The sequence below is a fragment of the Felis catus genome, chromosome D1, assembly GCF_018350175.1.
Source record: "Felis catus isolate Fca126 chromosome D1, F.catus_Fca126_mat1.0, whole genome shotgun sequence".
NCBI lineage: Eukaryota > Metazoa > Chordata > Mammalia > Carnivora > Felidae > Felis > Felis catus.
The window spans coordinates 22853001-22880126 of NC_058377.1; the positions used below are offsets into that span (position 1 = coordinate 22853001).

General features: G+C 45.3%; 1 protein-coding gene and 1 long non-coding RNA gene across 3 annotated transcripts in view; one reads left to right on the top strand and one right to left on the bottom strand.

Annotated features, from left to right (window-relative positions):
• DDX25 (DEAD-box helicase 25) overlaps positions 1-10373 on the top strand; it is a 20110-nt gene extending 9737 nt beyond the window's left edge. For both annotated transcript variants that reach the window (XM_003992552.6, XM_023239279.2), the window contains exons 9-12: positions 4893-5130; positions 6224-6386; positions 8432-8620; positions 10086-10373. In XM_003992552.6, coding sequence (XP_003992601.1) covers positions 4893-5130; positions 6224-6386; positions 8432-8620; positions 10086-10147 — 652 coding nt within the window. In that variant the 3' untranslated portion in view covers positions 10148-10373. The remainder of the gene's footprint in view (positions 1-4892; positions 5131-6223; positions 6387-8431; positions 8621-10085) is intronic.
• A 14081-nt stretch (positions 10374-24454) lies between these two features.
• Positions 24455-27048, bottom strand: LOC109491871. The gene is made up of 2 exons (XR_002145436.3): positions 26377-27048; positions 24455-24740 (listed from the first exon to the last, which is right to left on the bottom strand). It is a non-coding gene; the product is annotated as an uncharacterized LOC109491871 (long non-coding RNA).
• Between the last annotated feature and the right edge of the window lie 78 nt (positions 27049-27126).

Consider the following 27126-nt stretch of genomic DNA (forward strand, 5'->3'; position numbering starts at 1 on the left):
AGTAGTTTATGTCATTTTTGACATCATAATTGAATTTTTTTAAATTCTTTATTGCATGCTTAAATGTTGTCAGCTGTGCTGTTGTATTGTCTTAAGATACTTAAAGACTTTTTACAAGGAGAATGTCAACACAATAGGACTAATTAAACAGCTGGTACCTGTGTTTAAGGACAAAATCAGCAATGACCTATTTCTTTTTGTCTCCTAGTGCAGTAGGCTGTTTCTAGTCCTTCTCTTTCCTCCTCCAGTAATACTTCTCTGAACTGCCTGCAGCCTTCTTCCCTTGTATGTGGTGGTAAAACTGAATACAGTCAAATGTAAAATTCATTTTGACTTGAAGCTCTGCTCTTATCAAGCTTACACCAATTCTTGGTATTAGTCCAGTGTGATGTCCTCTTAACAAAAGTGTTTAAGGGGGGCGCCTGGGTGGCTTAGACGGTTAAGCATCCGACTTCAACTCAGGTCATGATCTCATGATCCATGAGTTCAAGCCCTGCGTCAGGCTCTGTGCTGACAGCTAAGAGCCTGGAGCCTGCTTCTGATTCTGTATCTCCCTCTCTCTCGCCCCTCCCCTGCTTGTGCTCTCTCTCTCAAAAATAAATAGAAACATTAATAATAAAGTGTTTAAACATGAACTATTTAAGAGTTTACTGTCTAGCAACAGTAGTTTTTTAAATACGCAAGAATTCATGTCTAGCTTTCTAGAAACATCCACATCTACTATATCTGCAGGCTTGTTTTGTAGACAAGCTATTTGTCATTCAGATCCTTCACACCTATAAAATCCACCACTTAGGTTACCCGGGTCTAAAATGTCCATCGTTTTTAAACACTCTGAAGTCCATTAGATAGCATTGTAATTCTCAGGGAAATGGTTGTGAAGCACCGAGGGGATTTAAGTCTGTGAAATCCAAGATGGATTCCGAGTAAGTTACAGTTTTTAGCAAAGGAACAAGAAAGTCTTGTTCAACTTAACTCCCCTTTTCTGCTGACAGTCTTGAGTTCTGCAGAAGTCTTACTTCCTTTAAAATGAGTATTTTTTTTCTTTTGTTGCTTCAGGGCATCACACAGCATATCATTTCTGTTTTACCGTAATTCTTTTTTCCATTCCTATATTCAGCACATTTTCAAGTTGGAGAAAGATGTTCTTTTTGTCTCACACTTGGAAGATGTGATTTTATGACTAACATTTTAACTCTTTTTCATGGCCAGCAGCAATGATAGGCATCTTACAGGCATATGTCCAAGGTGACTCTCTTCTTCCATTAACATACAGTAAAAAATGTACTAGATGCTTCTGCAATTTTTAAGGAAACTAAAAAGTCACCAAAAACTTTGGTAATGGAAGCTCAACATCACAGTTAAGCAAATTATATGCCTTTTATAAGTGTGGTCTACAAAGTATGCAGGATATTTAGCTAGCAAGATCTTTTTGTTTTCTTTGATAAGTTTATAGACTGAGTGGAATCTGTCAGAATTTATATTTGCATTGTCTGCAGCATATGCAGACAGTTGAACAAAAGCTAGTTTGTATTTGGATAGGATATCAACAGTCTTCAGTTTTAGATTTTCTGTGACTTATTAAAACTTTATAGAAGTCAAGGAGATGTTTTGAACTCCCATTTTTCAAGTCAAAGTATCTAAGAGGAGGAATATATTTATTGTTGCTGTGATTTGATATATCATCCGGTATAGTGTAGACAGCATGATCATTGGTAAAATCTTACAGAATTAGCTGTACACTGAAAGTGGTAAGACATCTGTGGTCAAAATGTTCTCCATTTGTTCACCCACAGGACATTTTACTTACAGCCTCTAAACAGGAAATGTAAATTTCCTCAGTTTCAGAGAGATATCAAGGGAGGGATACAATAATTCATATCCATTTGTAAGGTATGGCCAAACTAATTCAGCATCCACTGTTTCCAGCTGAGCACTGGTGTGCTTTAAAAAGGCAAAACAGCTTTGAGTTTAGAAATGGTGCCCATCTCATCCTGAACTTGTGATGCTTGGTCTCCATATATGCTTTTCACATCTCCTTCTCCACCATGCTTTCCCCCTGTTCTTCCCTTCATGTGGTGCAGTTGCTTTGTTTTTGGTATTTACCTCTTTAACCCGGTTGAATGTGTCTTTCCATCTGTCATTAAAATAACACAGTCACTTAGCTGCCTTTTTCTGTCTTATCTGGATCGTCCTGGCATTCCCTGTTTCTTTTCCATAACTTCCTTTTCTTGTCATGGATGCAATATGCTGCTGTTGTCTCTCTGAGGATGTTAATTATAGTATTTAAATTTTTTTTTCTATTCTCAACATTGGCTCTGAATTACCTAAGTTTCTTGTTTTGTTTTGTTTTGTTTTTTGCTACAGTCTGTGTCTTTTGTGGTAGACCTTTCCCCCCTCGAATCTGGTGGTACAATGGCCAGCCTTTCAAAATCTAAAAGTAGGAACCAAGAAGCTTATTGACAGCTCCCCAGGAGACATGCACTTGGTTGCTGGCCTTCTGGGAGGGCCAGGGAGTGGGCTGTGTTTTCTCATGTGCATATTTCCCCTCATTACTTATTTTCAGCTCTCCGCTTTACCCTTACCTTCTACTGAGGCTGGTATCCCCAAGTCTGGGATTTCTGCACAGACAGTAGACTTCTACTTGCACATGTTCAGCTTCCTGAAATGAGGTGGGGTCCAGTTGCTCTTCACACACATTTTCAGCCAGCCTTCCTATTTAAAATAATTTTGGCCAAAGATCAAGTGAGACTCCCTTCTGGCCATCCTTTATGCTAAGTTGGTGTGTTTATATATAACTGAGAACGAAAGGGTCGGTAGCTGAAAAGGGCTGCCTACTCAAGAGAATATTAAGTAATAATTAGAGTGTTTATGTTGGTTGTTCACCCTTCCATTGTTGATTTTCTTCCTTTTGCTTAAAAAAGATTAAATCGCAGTATTGTCCAATAGAAGGATAATGCAAACCACATGTGTAACTTTAAATTTTCTAATAGCCACATAAGAAAAAACTGGTGAAGTTCATGTTATATTTTATATATATCAAAATCAAAAGTAGCATATCAACAAGTAGTCAATCAATATGAAAATTATTAATGAAATAGTTGAAATTCTGTTTCTCCTACGAAGTCTTCAAAATCCAGGGTGGATTGCAGAACAGCCCGTGTTTCCTTTCCTTGTGTAGTCTGTGTACATGGAATGAACATGATGAACGTACATGGAATGAATCATTCATTGGAATGAAATGGCACAGGCCTTGGGGTGCAAGTCCCGGTACCATCTTTCTCCAGATGGAGAACTGTGATGTAGCAGATGGCCAAGAGTCTCCCCCACTGACCCCACTGACCCCCCCCAAGCAAGTTAATGCACAGTATCCTTCATATCTTCTGGCACACTGCCCCCACTTACTCTGGCCTCTGGTGCCCACAGCTCTGAGAGCTCTCAGGGGTTCTGAGAGAGCCACTGCCTTTGCAGCTCAACCACCCTTGTCATCACCATTTCCATCTGTAGCGCTCATGTTTTCTTGTTAACCAGAGTTTCCCATCTTCCAGAAACGTATTGAAATTTCTCATCCACCAGTGTCTCCTTTTCTGTCTCCATGTTGTTGTAGATTCATATCTTTTTATCTCTTCATGATCATACTAGCGGTATGTGGGAAGCTAAGGAGGTACGCATGTAGGCAGTCTACCACAGTTGCCAAGAAGTCTATCAGATCGTTACTTTGGAAAGCTGCCCAGATGATTCAGACCCCAGACTTGACAGAGTACTTGGGACTCGCTGGACTCCATGATCTTTCCTGCTCTCTTGTAGCACTAATGCCTTATCTTTTAGGTGCTCTGTCTTCCCCTCAAAAGCAATGATTTCTCTCCAGTGAAATCAGATTAACTTAAAATTTATTGATGTATAAAATGTGTTCAGAGAAATACATGAATCACAAGTGTACGGTTGAATGAATTATCACAAAGAGGCCGTGTTCATGTAACAATGGCCCAGACCAAGAAATAGAACCCCAACTCTCCAGGGGTCCCTGAATCGCTAGCCCCCTTTCTTCAGCATTAACCTCTGTTTTGACTGCTAGTTCCATAGATTCATTTTACTCATTGTTGAACTTTATGTAATTTGGCCCTCTGTTCATTAGGGGTTCAGCTCATATTTTGCATGCAGTAGCATTTTTATCTTTTGTTCCCCTTTTGTGTATATCCAGGTTCTTCCCACTCCAAATAAAGTTAGCTGCGGCTGCTGTTCTTTTCCTCCCAAGAACTGTAACACCTGCCATTGAATGACTAGCCTGTTTCCTTCCCCACATTTAACTTTGTGTGAAACGATACCATGAAGACTATCTAGACCACACTCTTGGCTCCATGATTTTGCCTCTTTTAAGAAGACAATTGTCAGGGCGCCTGGGTGGCTCAGTCGGTTGAGCATCCGACTTCGGCTCAGGTCATGATCTCGCGGTCTGTGAGTTCGAGCCCCACGTTGGGCTCTGTGCTGACAGCTCAGAGCCTGGAGCCTGTTTCAGATTCTGTGTCTCCCTCTTTCTCTCTCCTCCCCCACTCATGCTCTGTCTTTCTTTTCTCAAGAGTAAATAAATGTTAAAAAAATTTTTTTTAATAAAGTAAAAGAAGACAGTTGTCAAGTGACACCCCATACCCTCCAAAATACATATCTAAATTTTGCCCTTGAGTTCTACATTCAGTTCATGTGTTTTTCCAAATTCTGGTTGGCAAGAAAAGGCAGGACACGTGGCCCTTTGCACAGAGGTGGAGCTTATGGGCAGCACTTCACCCACTGAGCCCTCATGGCAGTGGGTGTGATGTGCTTGAAGATGCCTCCAAGGAGAGCACCAGGGATGGCAGCGGCTGACGGCCCGGCCGTCTTCCCCTTCTCTCTTACAGAGCTTTACCTTCTGAGTGCCAGATGCTCCTCTTCTCAGCAACCTTTGAGGACTCTGTGTGGCAGTTTGCAGAGCGAATCATTCCTGACCCTAATGTTATCAAGTTACGAAAAGAAGAGCTGACCCTGAACAACATCCGACAGTATTACGTGCTGTGTGAGAATAGGAAAGACAAATACCAAGCTCTGTGCAACATCTATGGTGGCATCACCATTGGTCAGGCCATCATCTTCTGCCAGGTAACTGCTGAGATCTGTCTTCGTCATGCCCAGATTTCCCTGCATGTGGAGGCGAGGGGATGGTAATACTAATAAGTGCCATAGAGCCAGGTGCCATCGCAAGCACTTTTTGTACCAGAGGGTATTTAGTGTAATCTTCAGAACAGCTTGGGATAGAAATTAATCTGTATTTTGTGGGTGAAACTTAGAAATATTAAGCAATGGAATAGGACCTCAATATGATGTTAAATAGAGGGCATCATCATTTTAGGGGGATTGCTTCTAACAGTTCCCCATTTAGGTTGATGTTTACTGTTGGGTTTTTACAGATCACCCTTCATCAGATTAAGAATGTTCTCGTCTAATTCCTAACTTACTATGAGCAAAGTAGCCACTCCATCTCTCACTGTTAATATTACCCTGGTTTTATTTTCATATTTACTTTTTCCATCGGACGTGTTTCATGTTCACGCATTGGTTTTATTTTCTCTCTACCCCACGAACACTGTAAGCTCCATGAGTGCAGGACCTCATCTGTCTTACTTTTGTAGCCCACTAGAATGGCTCCTGCCTGACACAGGGACAGCACTGAACACATACTTGTAGAATAAAAGAAAGCTCGCTTCTGCCACGGACTAGCCATGAAACCTTGGGCAAGTGACTTCATGTTTTTAAGCTTTGGGTTTTTGGGTTTTTTTAATTTAGGTAGCTATGTCATCAGGTTGTTGTGAGAGCAAATGACTGTAATGCATGTAAAGATTTGAGCGAGATTCCTGGCAGACATAAGCACTCTTCTTAAAGGGACTAAGGGTGTCATTACTGCATTATCCCATTTTGTCATCACACTACCACATGAGGTAGGCGAGCATTTTATCTCTCCTTAATGGCTGAGAAGTCAAAGCTGCTAAAGGTTGAGAGGATGTGACCCTAGGAAGTACAGGGGGTGGACAAATTCCATGCCTATTCTAAGATTTCTCTAGGACTTGAGGGAGAGGTAAAGCAAAATCCCTGTGCAGCCATTTCTGGCTTCCCCATCATGCGTAAGTGAGCATTGCAAACACAGCAGGTCTGCTTTGACTTGGAGTGCTGTGCTGGGTTTTGTGTTTTCATGTAGACTCGTCGAAATGCCAAGTGGTTGACTGTGGAGATGATGCAGGATGGCCACCAAGTGTCTTTGTTAAGCGGAGAGCTGACCGTGGATCAGCGAGCCTCCATCATTCAGAGGTTTCGGGATGGGAAAGAGAAAGTTCTTATAACAACCAATGTCTGTGCTCGAGGTGTGTGTGTGTTTGTGTGTGTACACACTTAAAGTCAAGTTTATTGAAGTATATAATTTACGTATGATAAAACTCATGGATTTTAAGCATACAGTGAGATTTTTGACAAGCATATAGGGTCATGTAATCATCACTATAATCAAAGTATAGAACACTTCCCTCTCCCTCCAGAACTTCCTTGTGTTCCTTTGCTGCTAGCCTCTTCTTCATATCATCTGACCCCTGGCAACTACTGATCAGATTTCTGTCTACTTTTTTGTCTCTTCCAGAATGCTATATAAATTAAATCATATATAGGTAGCCATTGTGTCTGACTTATCCTACTTGATATAATGCTTTTGAATTCATCAGTGTTGTGACATATATTAGTAGTTAGGTCCTTTTTATTGCTGAGTCATATTCCCTTGAATGGATATACCACAATTAGTTCATTCACGAGTTGATGGACATTTGAATTATTCACAGTTTGGGGCTATTTTGAATAAATCTGTAATAAACATTCATATGTAGGTCTTGTGTAGACATGTTTTCATTTCTCTTGGATAAATAAAGTAGGATTTGGGGGTCATATGGTAAATGTATGTTTAGCTTCATAGGAAACTGAAACTGTCTTCCAAAGTGACTGTACCATTTTTTATTCCCACCAGCAATGTAGGAGAGTTCCAATTGCTCTGCATCCTTGCCAGCAATTAATACTGCCACTCTTTTTCATTTTAGCCATTCTAGTAGATGTGTGTGGTATCTCATTATGTTTTTGACTCATGCTCCCTAATGACTAACATTGATCATCTCTGAGGTGTTTTTAATTTTAAAACTATTAACTACTTTGGGGAAAATTCTTTGTTTTTTCAGGAGACAGGCCTTCCTACATTATTCATTCTTCTCATACCCTTGCCTACACCCCATACTCAAACCATGTTTCCTAATTCATTCAGATAGAAATGAAGACCTGCTATGCAGGTGGAGCTCAGCACTGTGGAAGAGGAGCCTGAAAAAAGATGAGGTCCCAGCCCCCCAGGAGCTCAGCGTCTAGGCACTTGACTATCTAGACCAGTGCCATCCAGTAGAACTTTCTACATTGAAGTAAATGTTCTGTTCTGTGCTGTCCAGTTGGTAGCCAGTGGCCATATAGGGCTGCTGGGCACTTGAAATCTGGCTAGTGTGACTGAGGAACTTGTAATTTGAATTAATTTAAAGTTAGAGGGCCATATTGGATGGCACACCTCTAGACCTTGGAGGAAAGAGGGCACCAGGAGCTCCAAGGAGGACAAGGATTGTGACCGAGACAGCTTTCTAGTGCTGGGAGACAGAGGCACTGGGGGATCATAGAATTCTTCCGGGAACGTTAGATGTGAAAGGTTTTGAAGAAAGGGTAGAATCTAATTTGATAAGAATTTACAGTTTGCTTGGGAAATGTCAAGGCCGTGTGACTACAGTGTTGGATTTGAGTCAGGAGAGGAAGAGATGAGACTTCAGGTGGTTTGGAAATCTGGAATTGTTTGTGCTTCATCCTGTGCAGTTTGGGCAGTCAGCCCTGAACTTAGGTGTCCAGGACGTTGCCACGGTGACCGTGGTCAGAGAGACTGGAGGAGGAGAGAAGAGGGGGAACTTGTCTGGAGGTTGTTACAACAGTGAGGCAAGGGATAAAAAAAGTCCTGGCTGGAACCATGACTGTGGCATGGAGTGGCGTGGGGGTCCAGTGAAGGGTAGGGCACGTGAGACAGGGGGTCCTGCCGGGGACTTAGCAGAGTAGGAACGGAGAGGAGGCTCTGTGGGCTTGGCGAGAGCCCTGTCCACAACACACGCTCTTTGTACATACTGAAACTTCTGTAGAATTAGCTTCTACTGACACTCTTAAATCTAGCATTCTAGGCGCCCTGGGCCAGCAAACTGCTTGACCAAAGTATCCACTTCAGTGACATAAAACCAGCTTTTGTTTGTAAATGACGGCTGTTAAGAGAGAGTTTCCCTGGCAGATGGGGCTCATGAATAGCTGTGTCCTAAGGAGACAGTCGCAGGACCCCACAGTGTCTTTCCTCTTCCAGGGATTGATGTGAAGCAGGTCACAATTGTTGTGAACTTTGATCTCCCTGTAAACCAAGCTGAGGAGCCAGACTATGAGACCTACCTTCACCGCATAGGGCGGACGGGGCGCTTCGGGAAGAAAGGCCTGGCCTTCAACATGATTGAGGTGGATAAGCTACCCCTGCTTATGAAGATCCAGGATCACTTTAGTAAGTAGCACCTGTCACAGTGGGAACTGTGCATCCTGCTGATGGTGACAGTGATGGTGTCTGTCACGGACCTAGTACCCAGAGGTTTAGGGTCTATGGGGGTAGGAGCCAGGGAGTGGGAAGCTCCTAATCCACAGTGAGTGCTAGAGCTCCTAATGTGAGGCCGTTGAGTAAATCATCCATATATGGTAGCTGAAGAACAACTTAGAAATCAAGTGGAATTAATATGAGCTCAGGTTTATGTTATTGCCCATTATGGGACCCGGGGCAGCTTTTCATGTCCTATAAAGCACCATCCAAAACAAAGTAATAAAGTCCTTTAGGATTATATTTTGTTCCTGGAGTGCTTGGTGGCTCAGTTGGTTAAGCGTCTGACTCTTGGTTCCAGCTCAGGTCATGATCTCATGGTTTGTAGGTTCGAGCCCCAAGTCAGCCTGCTTGGGACTCTCTTTCTGCCCCTCCCCCGCTCACACTCACACGCTCTCTCAAATAAACTTAAAAAAAATTATATTCTGTCCCCAGCTTCCCCTCTTATTTACATTTTTCTCTTCCTCTGGCCCCACCCTACCAACTAGGATAGTCCTAAATTCTGAGATCTGCCCTTCTTCCCACCCCACATCCAAACAAGGCAGACTCTGGTAACCTTCTGGGCTCTTGGACCAGCAGCTTGCACTCTGATGGAAGCTCTGATAGAAGTTCTGATGGTAACCTGAGGCATCCACTTCTCAGTTACCCCTGGCCCCAAGGCCCACGGACATGACTGGGGAGCAGGGGGAGAGGTACACTCGAATGACCCCGAATATATCTTCACCTTTTGGGAAAACGGTACTTAACTTTTGTGGGAAGCAATGGACACTGTCCCTGGGGAAATGCATAGAGGCACACTTATGCAGTTTGGAATACGATTTTGGAAAGTCTAGACTGTAGCACATCCATGGACGCTTCAGGGAAGTTGATTAAGCACCTCTGTGTTAGGAGAGGCAAGGAGGGATGGCAGGCAGAAAGAACCCTTACTATCCATCCACGCCTGCTATGGTAAGCTCCTTATGACCAAATCCTGGGAAGTGACCTCAGCAGAGGCACCTTAGCTTCCCTCCCTGTTGCCATCCCTCACCCCACCCCACCCCACACACGCCCATTCATTCCTCCTAGTAGGGCCACGCCCCTTCCCAGGCTCCCCTCACCTGCACTCTGGCCTTTTTTTCTGCCCCAAGGTATCTAGACACAGATGTTCTATTGTTTGGTACATTTGAGGCTCTTTTAGTTAGTTTTAATTGGTTATTTTAATCCTATCTCTTCCTTATCTAATCTAGAGAATGTTCTCTCTCAGGGCTTTCCATACATGGGATGACAGGAACACCTATTTGTGAAGGTGTCACTGTCTTCAGAAATTCAGAGCTGAGTGGAATGAAATTCTGTGTATGCCCCAGGCTAAGATTGCTTCTGTTCTCTTCCCTTCTCTTAGATAGCAGTATCAAGCAGCTCGACCCTGAAGACATGGATGAGATTGAAAAGATTGAATATTGAAGACAGAACTGTGTTGTTTGTGAAATGTCCTAGTTTATGTGAGAATGTCCCAATGGGTTTTGAAGGTAATTTTTTCCATTGGGGCTTTTTCAAAGTGAAACTGTTAAATATGGCAAAATAAATGTCATGGTAGCCTTAGTCTTAAGACATGAGGTCTTTTTGAAACCAAGTTGGTGTGAAGCACTGATCTTTTTGAATAAAAAAGCAAGATTATTTCTTATTCTAACCTTTTTGCAGGTAAACATCTTTGTGTGGGCCACTGGGGTGTTTGGGGAACTTCGTAGGGTCTGAGCAGAGTGTGCCTCTTGTGAACGTGTCACGGTGCCACGAGATGGCAGTAGAACTTCACCAGTTCTGGGATCTGAGCCGCGGGCCAGGAAGAAGCCCGACAGCTCCAGGCCTCACTCCCTGGGCAGCCCTTTAGAGCCACTAGTGTCCTTCTCCCTCACATGTCTGCTCCCCCTCCTCGTGCAGGCATGCTTGGGAGTGCCCGCGCACACGCGTGCACACACACCCCTTAGGTTGGAGCTCAGGGTGAAACCTTCAAAAAGTAAAACAATTTGAAAGAGAACATTTTGCTTTTTTACTGTTTCATATGACATACACATTGTGAAAATATTTTCTCTGGCTTCTTAATGTCTTCAAATTAGAGGATCATTTGCTATCTAATAGGCTCTGGAAATGTGGCTTTATTACAGGCTTTTCTTCAAAACAGCCAGTCGGGGGTGGGGGGGGGTGGAACCCACTCTCCTTATTAAAGAAGTAACATTTCAAGGGAGCCAAAACGTTTTGCTTTTAAAAACTTAAAGGTGTATCTGAGAATCCCAGACGTTTTCCTGTAAGTCCCATTGAAATGCTTTTCATTTCTCACATTTGCCGCTAACCAGTGAAACAGTGGGCTTACAGAAACAGGGGAAATCGATACCCTCCCAGAAAGCGCGAGCCGGTCTGCAGCCTGCAACTTGTCCAGGCCCCGGCTCTGTCCCACCAGAGTGCCACCAGCAGCCGCAGTGAGTGCTCCCGTTGGCCTGGCCTGGAAGGGTGTTTCTGGCCTCTCTCTTCTGGTGTTCCATGTGCGTAGCCCCCTGCCTGTGTGTTGTCCCCATGGGCAGGGCTCAGAAATACGTGGAAACCGTCCAGCATCCTCACCCCATGGCAGACGTTTCCTGTGCGTCCTTGACACCAAACACCAGCGAGAGGGAGATGGAAAAGATGTTAGGGTCACCTCAGAATTCAGAATAACAGCAGCGTCGGACCATGCCGAAGGACAGAGGGGTGTGCGGGCTGTTGGTGCAGCACGGAGGAGGGACCCCCAGCGCCATGTGGGCTGGCTTCCCAGACAAGACACTGTGCGGCTCCTTTTACGAGAAATACGTATTGAATGGTGCCACTCGTCATGTACTTGGTACCACCCTATGCTTTCCTAACACGGGTCCGCTAGGGCAGCCTCCCAGGCCCTGCTCATCACCATGACTAGCCCCGTGTGGAAAAAAAGCCAGACCCTGGGAAGGCAGAGCCCAGAAGTACAGTGGAGGGGAGCTGAAGGCACAGGCAAAGTAGCAGTTAACAAAGAGCTCGGTCTCAGGAGGAGACCGACACAAAGAAGAGCCTCCAGCGACAGAATTTGTAGGAAGCTGAACTCCCACCTCTGATCCCACTCGGGTTTTCCTCGCACTATGTCTGCCTTCCTGTCTGGACTGCCATCGGTTTGTGGTCCGTCTTGCTGTCCACTCCGTCCGTACCCAGCCCCCAACACAGTGACCGGTGCGTAACAGATGCTCAGTAAATACTTGCCCAGTAAATATTCCTTTGCCATTTCTTCATTCACTAACATTCTTCCCTGACGTTTTCCATCCTAGTTTTGAACACCAGTCATATGGCAGAGGATGACTGAGGATAGGGAGGATGTCAAGGTGTTCTGCTCTCTCTTACTATTTGAGAATCGAGTGGGACTTTGCATCATACTCGTCTCTGCATTGCGGTGTTCTAAATAAAACTTCACCATTTCCCCTTCCAGTTAGACCTCTGATGGGATATCTACCAGCTACCCTCACAAATATCTTCAGGAATTTCCATTTGGCAACTGTTCCCACAGGGTCTGCAAATAGTGGCATTCTTAGGCCTTCCCCTTTGCCCCTCTCCTCACATTCTTTTGTCTCGCCACCTAGGAGGCGACAGAGCCGTCCTGTGTTCTGTGTGCCTCACAGCTGTCTTAACGCTGGCTGTCCGGTTTGGTGAGTCAACAATCCAAAGGCTGTTTTGCAGGGTGCAGCTCCTTGCTGGGAACTGCAAGCAATTTTCACATCACACCGTGCGTGGCCCGGCCAAGGTCATCTCTCAGTTGATGCCTGCCTGAGGAAGGAGTCAATGGAGAAGCAAGGAATAACCAGATGATTTCAGTGCATCTGTGGGCTGGATTAATCAGCTGTGTATTACTTGGCATTAAATACTAAACCAACTCCATTCCGTTTATCTTGGCCAGCTTACTACTGTTAGCATATTGAACTACACGATTACATAGAGCAGGGCTGTGATTCCCAGCGGGAGTTGTGAGTGAACACCCCTCCTGGGGCACAGCTCTCTGGATGTTGGGTGCTGGATTTAAGGCAACTATGAATAATAGGAAAGGCAGAGGTGTTGGTCACAGTCTGGTAGGATGTCTGACAGCCCTTCTCAAGAGACATTATTGCTCTTGGTCATGAGCAAGTGTTGATCCTCCCCAGCAAAGCCTGGTCCCCGTGGAAGCGGCTGGCGGTCTCTGCACTTGTGATCAACGGTGGAAAGTCTTAGAGGATGGTTGGCTGGGGGAGATGGCAGTGCCTTTCCAGCCCTGGGGAGAGAGGCTGCTTGTGTCCAGCCTCGCTTCTGCGCTTGGTCCCCTGAGAGGCTCTGTCTCCTTCCTTTTATTCAAGTGGGGACCCCAACAGAAAGGCTCTGAGCAGAGACGACACAGCTGTTGGGATAGAAGGTGAAATGGGACTTCAGAGCAAGGACCTCTCTGTGGGCCTGCACTTTTTCACCCTCTGAGCCCAAGGGCCTTGCTCTGTTCTTTCCTGCTGTTGAACGGAGAACCCGCGCATGCCGGTCCAGAGGGCACGAGGGGCCCAGCAGCTGGGCATATGTTAGCTTTACTACAGGACTAACGCGAGAGTTGGGTCCTCTTAAATCCTACCCCCTCGCTCCAACCCCTCACCACTTGAAGGGAATCATCATGTGTATTAAAGACACTCATAACATTGTAACCCACAGACTGTGAAATATCTCAGGCTATGCTTCAAGGAATACCAACTTTCTGTTTTTGGAAGAATCCGAAAAGAACTTGCCCCAGAATTTTGTATCCTTTTATTTTATTTTTTTTACCCGTAGCCTTCTGTCTGCTGACCCCGTTCCCTGGCTAATGTTTTCAGTTCTAGGTCCTGCATTTTCCCATGTTCTTGGCTCTGATGTGCTGCCTGCTGTCTAAGGAAGGGTGGGCCAGCCAGGCTCTAACCTTCTCCCACCCCTCCCTCCCACCCCCGCTGTGCTGCCTGGTGCCCCTCAGAGGCAGGCTGTCAGAGCCATCATCTTGAGATGCTGCCCTCTTCCCTTAATTTTCCTTATTGCTTTGTGTCTCAGTCAGCTGGGGTGCCGTAACAAAATATCACAGACCAGGTGGTTTAAACAACAGAAATTTCTTTTCTTACGATTCTGGAGGCTGGAATGTCCAAGATCACGGCCCAGCAGTGTTCAGTTTCTGGAAAGGACTCTCTTCTGCCCTCGCACTACGTCCCCACGTGGCAGGGAGAGAGAGAGAGCTAGCTCGTGCTAATCCCATAATCCCATCATGAGGGCCCCACCCTCATGACCTAATTACCTTCCCAAACCCTCACTTCCAAATACCATCACATTGAGGTTGGGGCTTCAACATATGAATTTGAGGTGGGGGCAGGGAAGAAACATTGTGTCCCACCTGCCAAATAACACTTTGCAACCCATCATTTTAAAACTATCCATAACATTCCATAAACTATCATTTAAAAATTTGGGTGGGGTTGAAGCACCATTATCGTTTTATAATGTGGTTTTCCACCTCACCATCAAACAGGCAACTTTCAGGCAACTTCTAATGAAATACAGGAAACACACCTGAAACGGGGTGATTCTGGGTTAAGAGAAGTAACAGTGTGTTCTGAAAAGCTATGGAGACCCACTGCCCATGTTGAATTTCCCACCCTCCTTCCCCAGTTCATCAGCGTCAACTTCTCCAATTAGAGACAACCAGAAGCTCTAATATATTAAGAAAGATGAGCACTGAAAAGATGGCTGTCCCTCTCTTGTATTCCAATGAAAGAATTTTCTAAATGGGAATCTCCTGAAGTCCTTAGTCTTTAGAGAGAAATGAGGGCAAACTATCTCACGCTCTTCTTTGGGAATTTATCTGTGCCTGTGATTTTCTTCTCTTCAGTAGAATGGTTGTGGGTTTCTGTATTCCCATTTCTAGAATACATTTTCATGAGTGGGGATAATGTCTTATTTTGAGCTTGATATTTTTCTTGTGTTAGGAAGAATGATGCAGTTTTACTCCAGTCCCTTAGTTTGTGATTTGTGGCTTGGAATCCCAGTTGGAAGGAAATGATTGACCAGGAAGCCTGTTTTTTTGTGAGGTTTAGAGACATGGTCAAGTATAACAGCCTCAGGCATGATTTAGAAGGCAGAGTCTGAACAGGCTGCTTTGTGAGGTAGTGAGCTCCCCATCCGTGGGACTCTTCAGTCCATCAGAAGCATCCGTTCTGGTCACTTGCAATGGATATTGTGTACTTGTGGTTCTTGCATTAACTGGGAGTTTGGAATACAATGATCTCAGAGACTGTCCATTCCAAGATACCGTGTGTCCATGACTCCGCACAGCAGAGCTACACAAACAGAAGAACATGAGCCCTAGAAGCTTTGCACAGAGGAAGATTGTCTTCCACAAAGGAAAAGAAAACGGAGTGATTAAGTTCTAATTACACCCTGTCTCAACTTTCAGATTCACCGGTTTCTTCCCCATGTGACCATCTCTTTATACCTATCTTCATCAACTCATGCAGAATGTGGATTATTTTTCACTTAATATTTATATTCTAAAGGCAATAAAACAGCAAATAAAAGTAGCAAGGGGAACATTATAAAATATCCCATGACTTCATCATAACAATTATTATCTCGATGCCATCCTTTCCCTCTTGGTATGACTATTGGTAGCTAGTCCTAGTGCATATACGTGATGCCTCTTTATTTGAAACATTCAAGTGTTTTTTTCACGGTGCTGAGTAGTCTTTGGAATTAATAAAAATAATAATTGGCTGGACTCTCCTATCAGGTGAATATAACACAGTGCATTCAGCTGTTCACAGTTCAGCTTTGCTGAACACTTATGTGCTGTCCAGTTTTTCAAAATTACAGGATTATAAGTAATGGAGCAGATCTTCTTGCCCATTATTTTGAGTTATTTCTTGGGATGAGAGACATTTAAGTTTGAGTGTTAGGTAAAAAAAAGAGCATTTTTATGGTTTTTGATAGATTGTGCCAAATTGCTTCCAGAGGGCCATAACCACACCCGTTTATACCGCCCCTCTGATTTCACCCCGCCTTACCAGCAAGGGGTATTTTCATTTTCAAATTGCTTGGTAAGTTTTTCTGGCTTACATTTCTTCTAATACAAACGAGATTGGGACTTTTTAAAATATGGTTCATTGTTTGAAAAACATCTGTGGTGTCCTTTGCCCATTTAACTTATGAGATCTTAATGTTGTCCTTATCGAGTTATGTGAAATACATGTGTGAGCTGATTTTTCCAAATAAAATAAAGATATTAACCATTTTTCCTAAAATGTGTCTTCCCAGTTTGCCTTTTTAATTTATATCATGGCTTACAGACAAAATTATCTAATTTTTATAGTAAAATATATCAATAGTTTTGTGAGTTTTGACTTTCTGGTTCTAGAATGTTAGCACTGCTCTAGAAAATATCCAGTTTCGTTCTCAGTTATTATTGTAATTTTATCTTTAGAAAAGGTATTTGAGGGGCACCTGGGTGGCCCAGTCAGTTAAGCATCCGACTTCAGCTCAGGTCATGATCTCATGGGTCATGGGTTTGAGCCCCGCCTCGGGCTCTGTGCTGACAGCGCAGAGCCTGGAGTCCCCTTTGGATTCTGTGTCTCCCTCTCTCTCTGCCCCTCCCCTGCTTGTACTCTCTCTCAAAATAAAACATTTAAAAATAAAGATATTTGACTTTAATCCATCTGAAATTTATTCTGGTGGGAAGTATATCAAATTAATCACATTTTATTTAATTCTTTTTTTTTTTAAGTTTGTTTATTTTGAGAGAAAGAGCTCTGGAGAGCATGAGTGGGGGAGCGGGCAGAGAGAAAGGGAGAGAGAATCCCAAGCAGGTTCCATGCTGTCAGCACAGAGCCCAATGCGGGGCTCTATTCCACAAACTCTGAGATCATGACCCGAGCCGAAATCAAGAGTCGGACGCTCAACCAATTGAACCACCGAGGCACCCCTCTTTTTAAAAAATATTAAGGGGCACCTGGATGGCTCAGTCAGTTAGGTGTCCCACTTCGGCTCGGGTCATGATCTCACGTTCGTGGGTTTGAGGCCCGTGTCAGGCTCTGTGCTGACAGCTCAGAGCCTGGAGCCTGCTTTGGATTCTGTGTCTCCCTCGTTCTCTCTGCTCCTCCCCTGCCCACCCTCTGTCCCTCAAAAATAAATAAACTTTAAAAAAAATCTTTTTTTAAATCTTAATAATTCTGGGATGGCTGGGTGACTCGGTTAAGCGTTCGACTTTGGCTCAGGTCACGATCTCACCACTTGTGAGTTCGAACCCCGCATCGGGCCCTGTGCTGACAGGTCAGAGCCTGCTTCTGATTCTGTGTCTCCTCTCTCTCTCTGCCCCTCCCCTGTTTGCACTCTATCTCTCAAAAATAAATAAACATTTAAAAAAATGTTAATGATTCCATTTATTGAGAGATCCTTTCCTTTTTCCATTTTCTTTTTATTTCTCCTTTATCATATTACATTTCTACACATCCGTGCACATATGATAGGATTCTATCTACTTGATTCCAGTTTATTGTGCCAGTACCACAGTTTTAAGTATTGTTACATAATTGTTTTAATCTAAGGGCTTGGTCCTCCTCTTGGCTATTGCACTTCCCTCTCATTTTTTATCTTTTTTATGTTTATTTATTTTTGAGAGAGAGACAGAGCATGAGCAGGGGAGGGGCAGAGAGAGAGGGAGACACAGAATCTGACGCGGGCTCCAGGCTCTGAACTGTCGTCACAGAGCCCGATGCGGGGCTAGAACTCACAAATGGTGAGATCGTGACCTGAGCCGAAGTCGGATGTCTAATGGACTGAGCCAGCCAGGCGCCCCAATTCCCTCTCATTTTTAAAAAATATCATTACTAGACTCTTTGAAATTAGTTCTAGATCCATTTTGTCAACTCCCAAAAAACTCTGGATTTTTATTTGACTGCATCCATTTGGCAGTTATAATTATTCGGTCCATACATTAATTTGTGCAGTATTTAATTTCATGGTGGTCTTTTCTGTCCCCATGTCCGGAGACATGCTAGGAGCAAAGACGGAGGGAACGGGCCTGGCGTGGGCCAGGAGGCTGGTATTACTGGGGGTAGGGGTGTTGGAGAGATTCAGCTGGCTGTACCCGGGCTGGGCCACGCGTGCCCACATGTCTGCCCGAGAGGGAGTCCAGATGACGGAGACTGGTGTATGCTGCAGAGGTCAGGAGACCCAGGTTCTAGCCCCACCTGGAGTGGTGTTAGTCCTTTCTGTGCCAGAGTGAAGCCACTTCATCCGCCATGGCCTTGTCCCCCAAGGATCCTTCCAGCTCTAAAACCTCTTCACCTCTGCTCCACGTGGTGGAGGACCCCGCAGTGCTGTCCCCGCTTCACCTCTGCTAGACCGCAAAGCGGGTCGGGGCGCGGGGTGGGGAGGCAGAGACCCTTCTGCTGGGTCCTCCAGGTCCCAGCACCCGGCCCGGTGCCGAGCCCTCACAGGTGTTCCATGCCCGCAGGAAGAGGGGGCGGAGGGAGAAAGTGTGCAGCTCCGGTGTGGACAAGAGCTTTGTCCCGGCTCACGTGTTTCAGCGCGCCCGGTCTCAGGCTGCGACCTAAACAGAAATCAGCCTGGCGAGTGCGATTGTGCAGCTCGCTGAGGGGACGCCTGGGTGGTGCCCGTGCTGTTCGTGTGCAGACCACACCTTGAGTAGCAAAGCTGTAGAACACAGATGTATGTGGAATTCTTGGCTGAAAAAAAAAGGGTGGGGGTGGGGGTGGGGGTGGGGGTGGGGGGCGCCTGGTTGGCTCAGTCGGTTATGCGTCCGACTTCGGCTCAGGTCATGATCTTATGGTTTGTGAGTTCGGGCCGGCGTCAGGCTCTGCGCTGACCGCTGGGAGTCTGGAGCCTGCTTCAGATTTCGTGTCTCATTCTCTCTCTGCCCCTCCCCCACTTGTGCTCTGTCTTTCCCTGTCAAAAATAAACAAGTGTAAAAAAAAATTTTTTTTTAAAAAGTGAGGAGGCAGGGGTGGCTAGGTGGTTAGACTTTTGTAACCATTATGACCATTATCCTTTAAAAGTATATGTATAGAATAGACGAGAAACACGAAGTCATCTGATACCTTGTCGGGATAGTAAGTTCACAGCTCAGGTTACGATAGTAAGGTTATAGACTTTCTTCTACCTGTTTGTTGCTTTCACGTGTTGGCAAAGAAGAAAAACTGTTAAGGAATCTCTTCGTGAACCGGAAAAACAAAAGCGGTTCATCCCGCAGCCACAAAGGGCCACATCACTCACTGTCCCTTCTCTGAGTGGCTCTGTACTCCCGAGGTAAGCCTTCTCTCCAGTTGGGACAGTTTTCAAGATGTTTTCTAACAGCCTGCTTGGGTTTGCTCTGTCTAGAAGCGCCCGAGGCTGTACCCACTGCCCAAAGGGTGAAGTGTGACCGGCTGACCCACCTCTGGTACAGATGCAGCCCTTAGAGATGTAAGAAAGTTCCTTGCTCCTCATCTAGGGTTAACCCGCAGCCGGACCAAACCACCAGGGACGCCCTCTGCTCTGCACCCACCCAGAGTATGAAGGAAAATCTCTGAGTTAAAAGTTTGGCTTTCTTACTGGAAGAATTTTTATTAGGCCAAAGCGTTGACAACTTTGTCCTTCCCAGAATCTGCTAACACCCTCCCTCCGTTCCCTTCAATTTTTAGCACTTTTCCCCTCCTCGGTTTTGGAGGGGAGGAAAAACTATCTTGAACAAGCAGAAAGTTTTATCCAAGGTGTTTGGCAATGACTCCGTGTGCTGGGAAAGATTTATGTCTCCGTTCTCTGGCACCGCCTAGTGTGAGCTCACTTAAAACAACTGAATAAATGAGTTCACTTTATCCTGTCAAAATGGAACCGAGGGCGGCATGGTACCCAGCTGGGGTCCACGGGGACCCTGAGGCAACGTTCATGTCTCAGTCACTTGTGCTGAGCTCAGCCGTTTTTATGTCTGTCTGAGATCATTAAAACGAGGAGGGCAAGGAGCAGAAAGCCCCGTGGAATGAATGGTGTGATGGAAACACCACTTGAAGCCTACAGGGCTCAGCCCTAAGCCTGCATTTAGAGGTTCACTTAAAAGGCTGCCCCTCTACCAGTCAGCAGCCCTTCGGATAGTTGGTTTGACCTGAGCTCCTTGAAGGGGCTCCTGCAGAGAAGTTTCTTCATGCTGATGGTCACAAGACTATTTGTCTCCCTTTCTCGTGAAGCCCTATTTTGTCATTCCTATGGCCCTCCTACCATTAAGACTGGGCCCATTGAGACAAGGCCTTATTGCTCTAGGAAAGGATCATGGATTCTGTCCTGGATGGATTGTCTGGGCCTCCTCAGTTCCATCCCTATACATGGGTTGGGGCTCAGGATGCTTTTTAACTCAAGGTAGCTGCGCCGGAAGGGAAAGATAGCACTGCTTAGTCCCGAGCAGAAGGTAGCTGGCGAGCTGGAGGGCCCAGGCTCACCCATCTGGAAAGCGGCTGCACGACCCTTCCCTCTGCTACGATTTGTTCCTCCTTCCGGAGTCCTCGGGCTTCAGCCAGAGGGAAGGGTGGCTTTTGTCTTAGGGTGGGGGACTTGGGACTGTTTCTGACAATTTCTTAGCATTTAAAGGTGACAGAGTGTGTCCCCTAGACTGTAAGCAGCCTAAGGGTGGGGATTATGCCATCTCCCAAAGGAAGAGAGGTAGAGAGATGGAGGGAGGGAGGGAGGGAGGGAGGAAGTAGACCCTCACAAGGCCTGGGAAACTCTGGTAAGAACTTAATGCCCTTTTATAAATGTGGAAGCTGAGAGATTGTGTTTACATATGTAAATGCATCCTTATATCAATTTATTTTTGTTTAAAATGTAACTAGTTTGGGGGCGCCTGGGCAGTACAGTTGGTTAAGCATCCGACTTCAGCTCAGGCCATGATCCTGTGGCTCATGAGTTCGAGCCCCGCATCAGGCTCTGTGCTGACAGCTCGGAGCCTGGAGCCTGCTTTGGGTTCTCCCTCTCTTTCTGCACCACCCCCACTCACACTCTGTCTCTCTTGCTCTCAAGAATAAATAGACATACAATTTTTTTTTTAATGTAACTAGTTTGATGTGCACTGGTTATATTTTTTCAACATGCCTTAAAGCACAAATATAGATAAGATAAAAATTGTCATCTGTGTATCACCTTGGATGTTGTCCCAAGTGCTCCCATCCCACAAGGGCAGTGGCTGTCACAGTGTGGTCCCCAGGCTGGCAGCATCAGCATCACCTGAGAAGGCCTCAGAAATGCAAATTCTCAGGCTCTACCATAGACCTCCTGAATCAGAAGCTCTGGGAATGGGGCTCAACAGACTCTTTTCTCAAACCTTCCAGGTGATTCCCACACTTGCTGAAGTTTGGTAACCACTGCCCTGGAGAGTCAGACCACTGAGGAGTACCTCCTGGTTGTGTCTCCTCTGCCCCTCCTGGACTCAGTGTCCTCATGAACACAGCACATGAAAGCCCTGGGTGAAGTACCATGTAAATGTTAATTCACACCCAGCCTTTCACAGCTTAGTTAAGAAAGACAAGAAATGTGATGTGAAAGAACATTTGCACCGAGGAAGACACCTTGAAACTTACATGTAAGAGTGCAGAGAACCAACGCTGGCTCATTTCTCTCTGAATCCTATAGTCAGAATTCAGGACTGATGAGGAGAACCTAGGAAAGCAGCTAGCTCCCCATTGTTTAGAGCAGCCCTGTCCAACAGAACTTTCTGCAATGATGGACATGTTCAATATCTACATTGTGCTGGGAGACAATCCTCCAGGGGTCTTTTGCATTTCTGCACATCTTTCAAGGAGAGACACTGACTACCTTTTTCTGGACAATTTTCAAGGACATTTGTGTAGCCAATAGTCTTGGAAAGCAGAGATAATGTCTTCCTCCAGAGCCAAAAAACACAGCCTGCTTCCTGCCCATTATAAAAGATTCAGGTTCCCTAAATTGGGGTTTCCTCTCTTGTATTGGAACGCACTGCATGTATAGGAATCATCTGGCCCTCCTCATGTTACTCTTTGAGAATTGGAGCTCAGGAAACTGGAGCAAGAAAATGCTGATACTCTGGCTACTGATATTGCTATAAATAATAAAGTCCGTTGTCTCAGACCCAGGAGTCTCATGTCTTCTGCTAGCATTCGTGAAACTAGCAGATTAATTTGTTAGCTTGCAACTAGAGGAAAATATGAGATTATTCACGTTCCTCAACATATTGTCCAAGACATGTGGCTATTGAGCACTCGAAAGGTGGCTAGTATGACTAAGAAACTGCATTTTTAGTTTAAACAAATTTTCCCTAGTTTTAGTGAAGTATAATTGACAAATAAAATTGTATATATTTACAGTGCACAATGTAATGATCTGATACAAGTATACATTGTGAGATGATTACCACAATCCAATTTATTTACATATCCATCATCTCACATAGTTAGCTTTTTTCTTTTTTTGGTTAGAACTCTTAAGAATTACTCTCAGCAAATTTCAAGCACATAGTACAGTATTATTAACCATAGTCAGCATGTTGTACATGAGATCCTCAGAACATATTCATCTTGTAACTGAAAGTTTGAACACTTTGATCAACATCTCCCCATTTCCCTCACCTTCCAGCCCCTGGCAACTACCATTCTACTATGTTTCTGTGAGTTTGACTTTTTTCCCCCTTTTTTAGATTCCACATATAAGATTCCATATATGCCATATGGAATACATCGTCCTCTGGCTTATTTCATTTAGCATAATGTCCTCTAGGTTCATCCATGTTGTCATAAATGGCTGGATTTACTTTTTTAGGGTTGAGACATATTCCATTGGATATATTTTGTAAAAGTTTATTTATTTGTTTTTGAGGGAGAGAGTGTATGTGGGGGGGAGGGGCACAGAAAGAGGGAGAGAGAGAATCCAAAGCAGGATCTGCGCTGTCAGCGCAGAGCCCGACGCGGGGCTCCATCTCATGAACTGAATAAATGAGTTCACGAACTGTGAGATCATGACTTGAGCCGAAATCAAGTCAGACGCTTAATGGACCGAGCCACCCAGGAGCCCCTCCATCGTATATGGAAGACACTTAGGATGTTCCCATATCTCAGTGATTGTGAATAATGCTGCAATAAACATGAGGTTGCAGATATATCGCCAAGATACTGATTTCACTTTCTTTGGATATGTATCCAGATGTGAGGTTTATTTTTAAATAGCCACATGTGGCTAGGGACTATCATATTGGACCACAGAGCTCAGAATGTTCAAGCATCAACGAGCAGGACCAGGTAGAGGGATTTTTCTACATTGAGAGGGAGTTGACACTTAGATGATCTCTAAGGTATTTTCAATATTTGAGTGTTAATGATTCTGCAGCTCTGGGAGAGTGGAATTGTGAAGAGGTGCCTTTTCTTTTTTATTATGTCTGGAGGGGTTTCCTGGCACAGCTCAGAGATCAAAGGCAAGAGGAATTGGGACTGAGTTTGGAGCTTGGGGATGGGGAGATATTCTTGCTATAGGAAATGTCTTTTGGAAGAGGCTTGGATGCAAGAGAGAGAGAGAGAGAGAGAGAGAGAAGATATGGCCAGAGAAGACAAGCAGACCGGTGACCCTTAAAGAATTTACCCGGCTCTGCCTTCCCCTTCTGCCGTCAGCCTGAGAATATCCCCCGTCCACCCCTGGTTGGTCGGAGACTCCTCTGGGCCCTTTTCAGCTCCCCAGGCACCTGCCCCCTTACCTCCTGGCTCAGAACAATCTCCTCTTTGATTGCTGGCTCAGGCCCTGCTGACAGGTCAGGTCATATGTACCTAATCAGGAGGAGCTGGGGCCTGAGGGATGATAAACAGGGCTTCTCATTTCAATAAAGTTTGTGCAGAATATTGGAAACAGCTGTGGGCCTTGGCTGGTGGTGCCAGAGCCCGTGGGGGCCTGGTGTTTGTGGGAGGAGGGTTGAAATCGGGAAACATACGGGCGGGAGTTGAAAGGGTGCTTTGCCACCCAAAGGCGGAGAAAGCCAGTGAGCCTAGTTCAATTGCCAGCTCCTGCTGGAATCCCAGGCTTTGTGGAGCGTGGAGAGCGCTCTGGAATCCGAGGACTGAGGTCATAGCCAGGCAGGTCTGGATTACCCTGGAGGTCGTCACTTACATTTATGTAAATATGTCGTTTATTTTACAAATTCTACATAGATTTCTCCGCAAGCTGCTTTTCTCACCTAACATCGCAAAAATCCCTCTAAATGTATTCTTTTTCTTAAATTGTGGTAAAAATATAAAACGTACCACCTTAATCATTTTTTTTTTCCAACGTTTATTTATTTTTGGGACAGAGGGAGAGACAGAGCATGAACGGGGGAGGGGCAGAGAGAGAGGGAGACACAGAATCGGAAGCAGGCTCCAGGCTCCGAGCCATCAGCCCAGAGCCCGACGCGGGGCTCGAACCCACGGACCGCGAGATCGTGACCTGGCTGAAGTCGGACGCTTAACCGACTGCGCCACCCAGGTGCCCCAGTACCACCTTAATCATTTTTAAGGGTACAGTTCACTGATGCTAAGGATATTCACACTGTCGTGCAGCCAGCCTCCACAAATTTTTCAGCTTGCAAAATTGAAACCCTGTGCCCATGAAACACCAACTCCCCATTCCCCCCTCACCCGAGCTCCTGGCGACCACTTTTCTTTCCGTTTCGCCGAGTCTGACTACGTTAGAGGTATGGAAAGTAGAATCATACAGCATTTGTCTTTTTGTAATTTACTCTTTTTAATAGTTGCAGAACATTACGGTATATGGACCTGTGTGTATCATTCAACGATTACCAGTACTGTACTTTTGTCGCTGCAAAAAAAAAAAAAAAGCTTTGCAATTTTTTAACGCATATCCTTGAATGCTGGAGTTTGCTGCCTTTCTCTTTCTTGTTTCTTCCCTTCCTTCCTTCTTTCCTTCTTTCCTCCCTTCATTTCTTTCTTTCTTTCTTCCCTCGCTCCCTCCTTTCTTCCTTCCTTCCTTCCTTTTCTTCATTCATTTTCTGTAGGATAAATGACCAGAAGTGACTTGTCGTGACATATGAAATAACCCATAACTGGGTCAAAGAGATGCCTGTTTAAAAAAAATTTTTTTTAATGTTTGTTTATTTTTGAGAGAGAGAGATATGAGTGCGAACAGGGAGGGGCAGAGAGAGAGAGGGAGACACAGAATCCGAAGCAGGCTCCAGGCTCCGAGCTGTCAGCACAGAGCCCGGCGTGGGGCTCAAACCCATAAACCGAGAGATCATGACCTGAGCTGAAGTTGGACGCTTAAACGACTGAACCACCCAGGCGCCCCAAGAGATGCATATTTTCAGCTTTCATACATGTTACTAGATCCCTTTCTCAGAAATCCGGGTAACTCCCATCTCCACACCTGGGACTGCGAGTTGCTTCCCCCACATCTCCTCCAGCGCTGGCTCTCCTCACTCTAAGGTTTGCCATTCTGACAAAGGAAAAGTGAAGTCGTGCTTTTAAAATGTGTATTTCTTGGGGCACCTGGGTGGCTGGCTCAGTCGGTTGAGCGTCTGACTTTGGCTCAGGTCATGACCTCGCAGTTCCTGAGTTCTAGCCCCGCGTCGGGCTCTGTGCTGACCGCTTGGAGCCTGGAGCCTGCTTCCAATTCTGCGTCTCCCTCTCTCTCTGCCATTCCCCTGCTCACACTCTCTCTCTCTCTCTAACAATTTTTTTATGTAATAAAAATAAAATGTGCGTTTCTCTATTAGTGAGGTTAAGCATCTTTCCCTGAATGCACGGACCATCTCTGATACAAATACAAATGTATTCGTATGTTTTGTCCATTTTCCTGCTGGCCTATTTCTCTTCCTCATTTTACCTCAGAGCTCTTTGCCACAGATGTCAAACCTCTATAGGTAGCAGATGTTGAAATTTTGTCTCCAGTCTGTAATGTCTTTTGTCTCTGTATATGTGATCTTTTATCCTTTGAAAATTAAAAAAAAAAAAAAAAATGGGGCGCCTGGGTGGCGCAGTCGGTTAAGCGTCCGACTTCAGCCAGGTCACGATCTCGTGGTCTGTGAGTTCGAGCCCCGCGGTCAGGCTCTGTGCTGACAGCTCGAGCCTGGAGCCTGCTTCGGATTCTGTGCCTCCCTCTCTCTCTGCCCCAACCCACTCGCATTCTGTCTCTGTCTCTCTCAAAAATTAATAAACATTAAAAATAAATAAATAAAAAATCTCCTCAAACCATAGATTGTATGAACATTCTTCTAATGTTTTCCTCGTTAAATTGTTTTAAGCAGTGTTTAAAACTGGTTTAAATAGTTCCTCATGAAATTGTTTAAATGTGAAAACCAGCATATAAGTGGTTTGAAATGTTTAAATTTAAATACATTTAAATCTTTCACCTATTTGAAATTTAGTTTTAATAACACGTGAGGTAGAGACAAACCTTATTCTGTTTTTCTCAAAGAGCCAGTGGGGCCTACGCAATCGATCAAATAAACTATCCTTCTCTCCACTGGTTTAAAATACCACTTTTATTGTGTATTATCCATACGTACTGGGGTATATTTCTGGACTTGGTTCTATTTCTGTCCCATGAATCTGTTTATCTTGTCCTTTCGCCTTACCATATGATTTGGTCAAAGTGATTTGTAGTCCATTTTCATAGGCCCCTCTTACCTAAATATTTCTTCATTACTGTTGTTTTCATCATTACGGTTATACAAATTCCTTGCAGCTGTAGAGCCTGGGAACGTCGGGAACTTTTCAAGACAAGCCAGAGTAAGTCCGGGAAGGCCTGCCCATGTGCACTCTCAGGAATCAACCACAGCAGAGGCCAGACGATATTAGATCTCCCGTGTGCTCGGCACTGCTCTTTTCAGTAAAGCCGGGGCTGGAAGACCAGAACTTCCCCACCTTGCGGTGACGAATACTTGAAATTTCTGGCTTCTCAGCCCCAGCCCCGTCCTCTGGACACCGCTTTGTGAAGGTGGCCTCGGGCCCTGTGAGTCCCGTCTCTGCTTGGCCAGCTGTTCCCAGTTGGATCCTTGTGACCAGAGCCACTAGAGGGAAGGCTGCAGGCTGGAGGAGGAAGGGTGACCGCCTGCCTTCCCGTTTGTGTCCGTGTGTTCCCTGCAAGAGGCACCCCAACCTTCCCCCCTCACCCCGCAGCAGGCCCATCCCGGAGCAGCAGCTGAATCCAGCTTGCCATGTCTCTAGTACTTCAAGCTTCACCATACGCTACGCACCCCACACGCCAGCTCCAGAGACCCGGCCCTCACAGGCAGGTGCCTCTTCCTCAGAGGTCTGGGCACAAGCCCAGGGGTCCGTCCTCCCTTCCTTCTGGCTGAGAGCCTCCTCCCCAGGGCTCTGGGTCCCTCCTCAAAATGTCTAAGGGTTAGCGATTGCAGCCTCTTCCTCTGGTTTCCC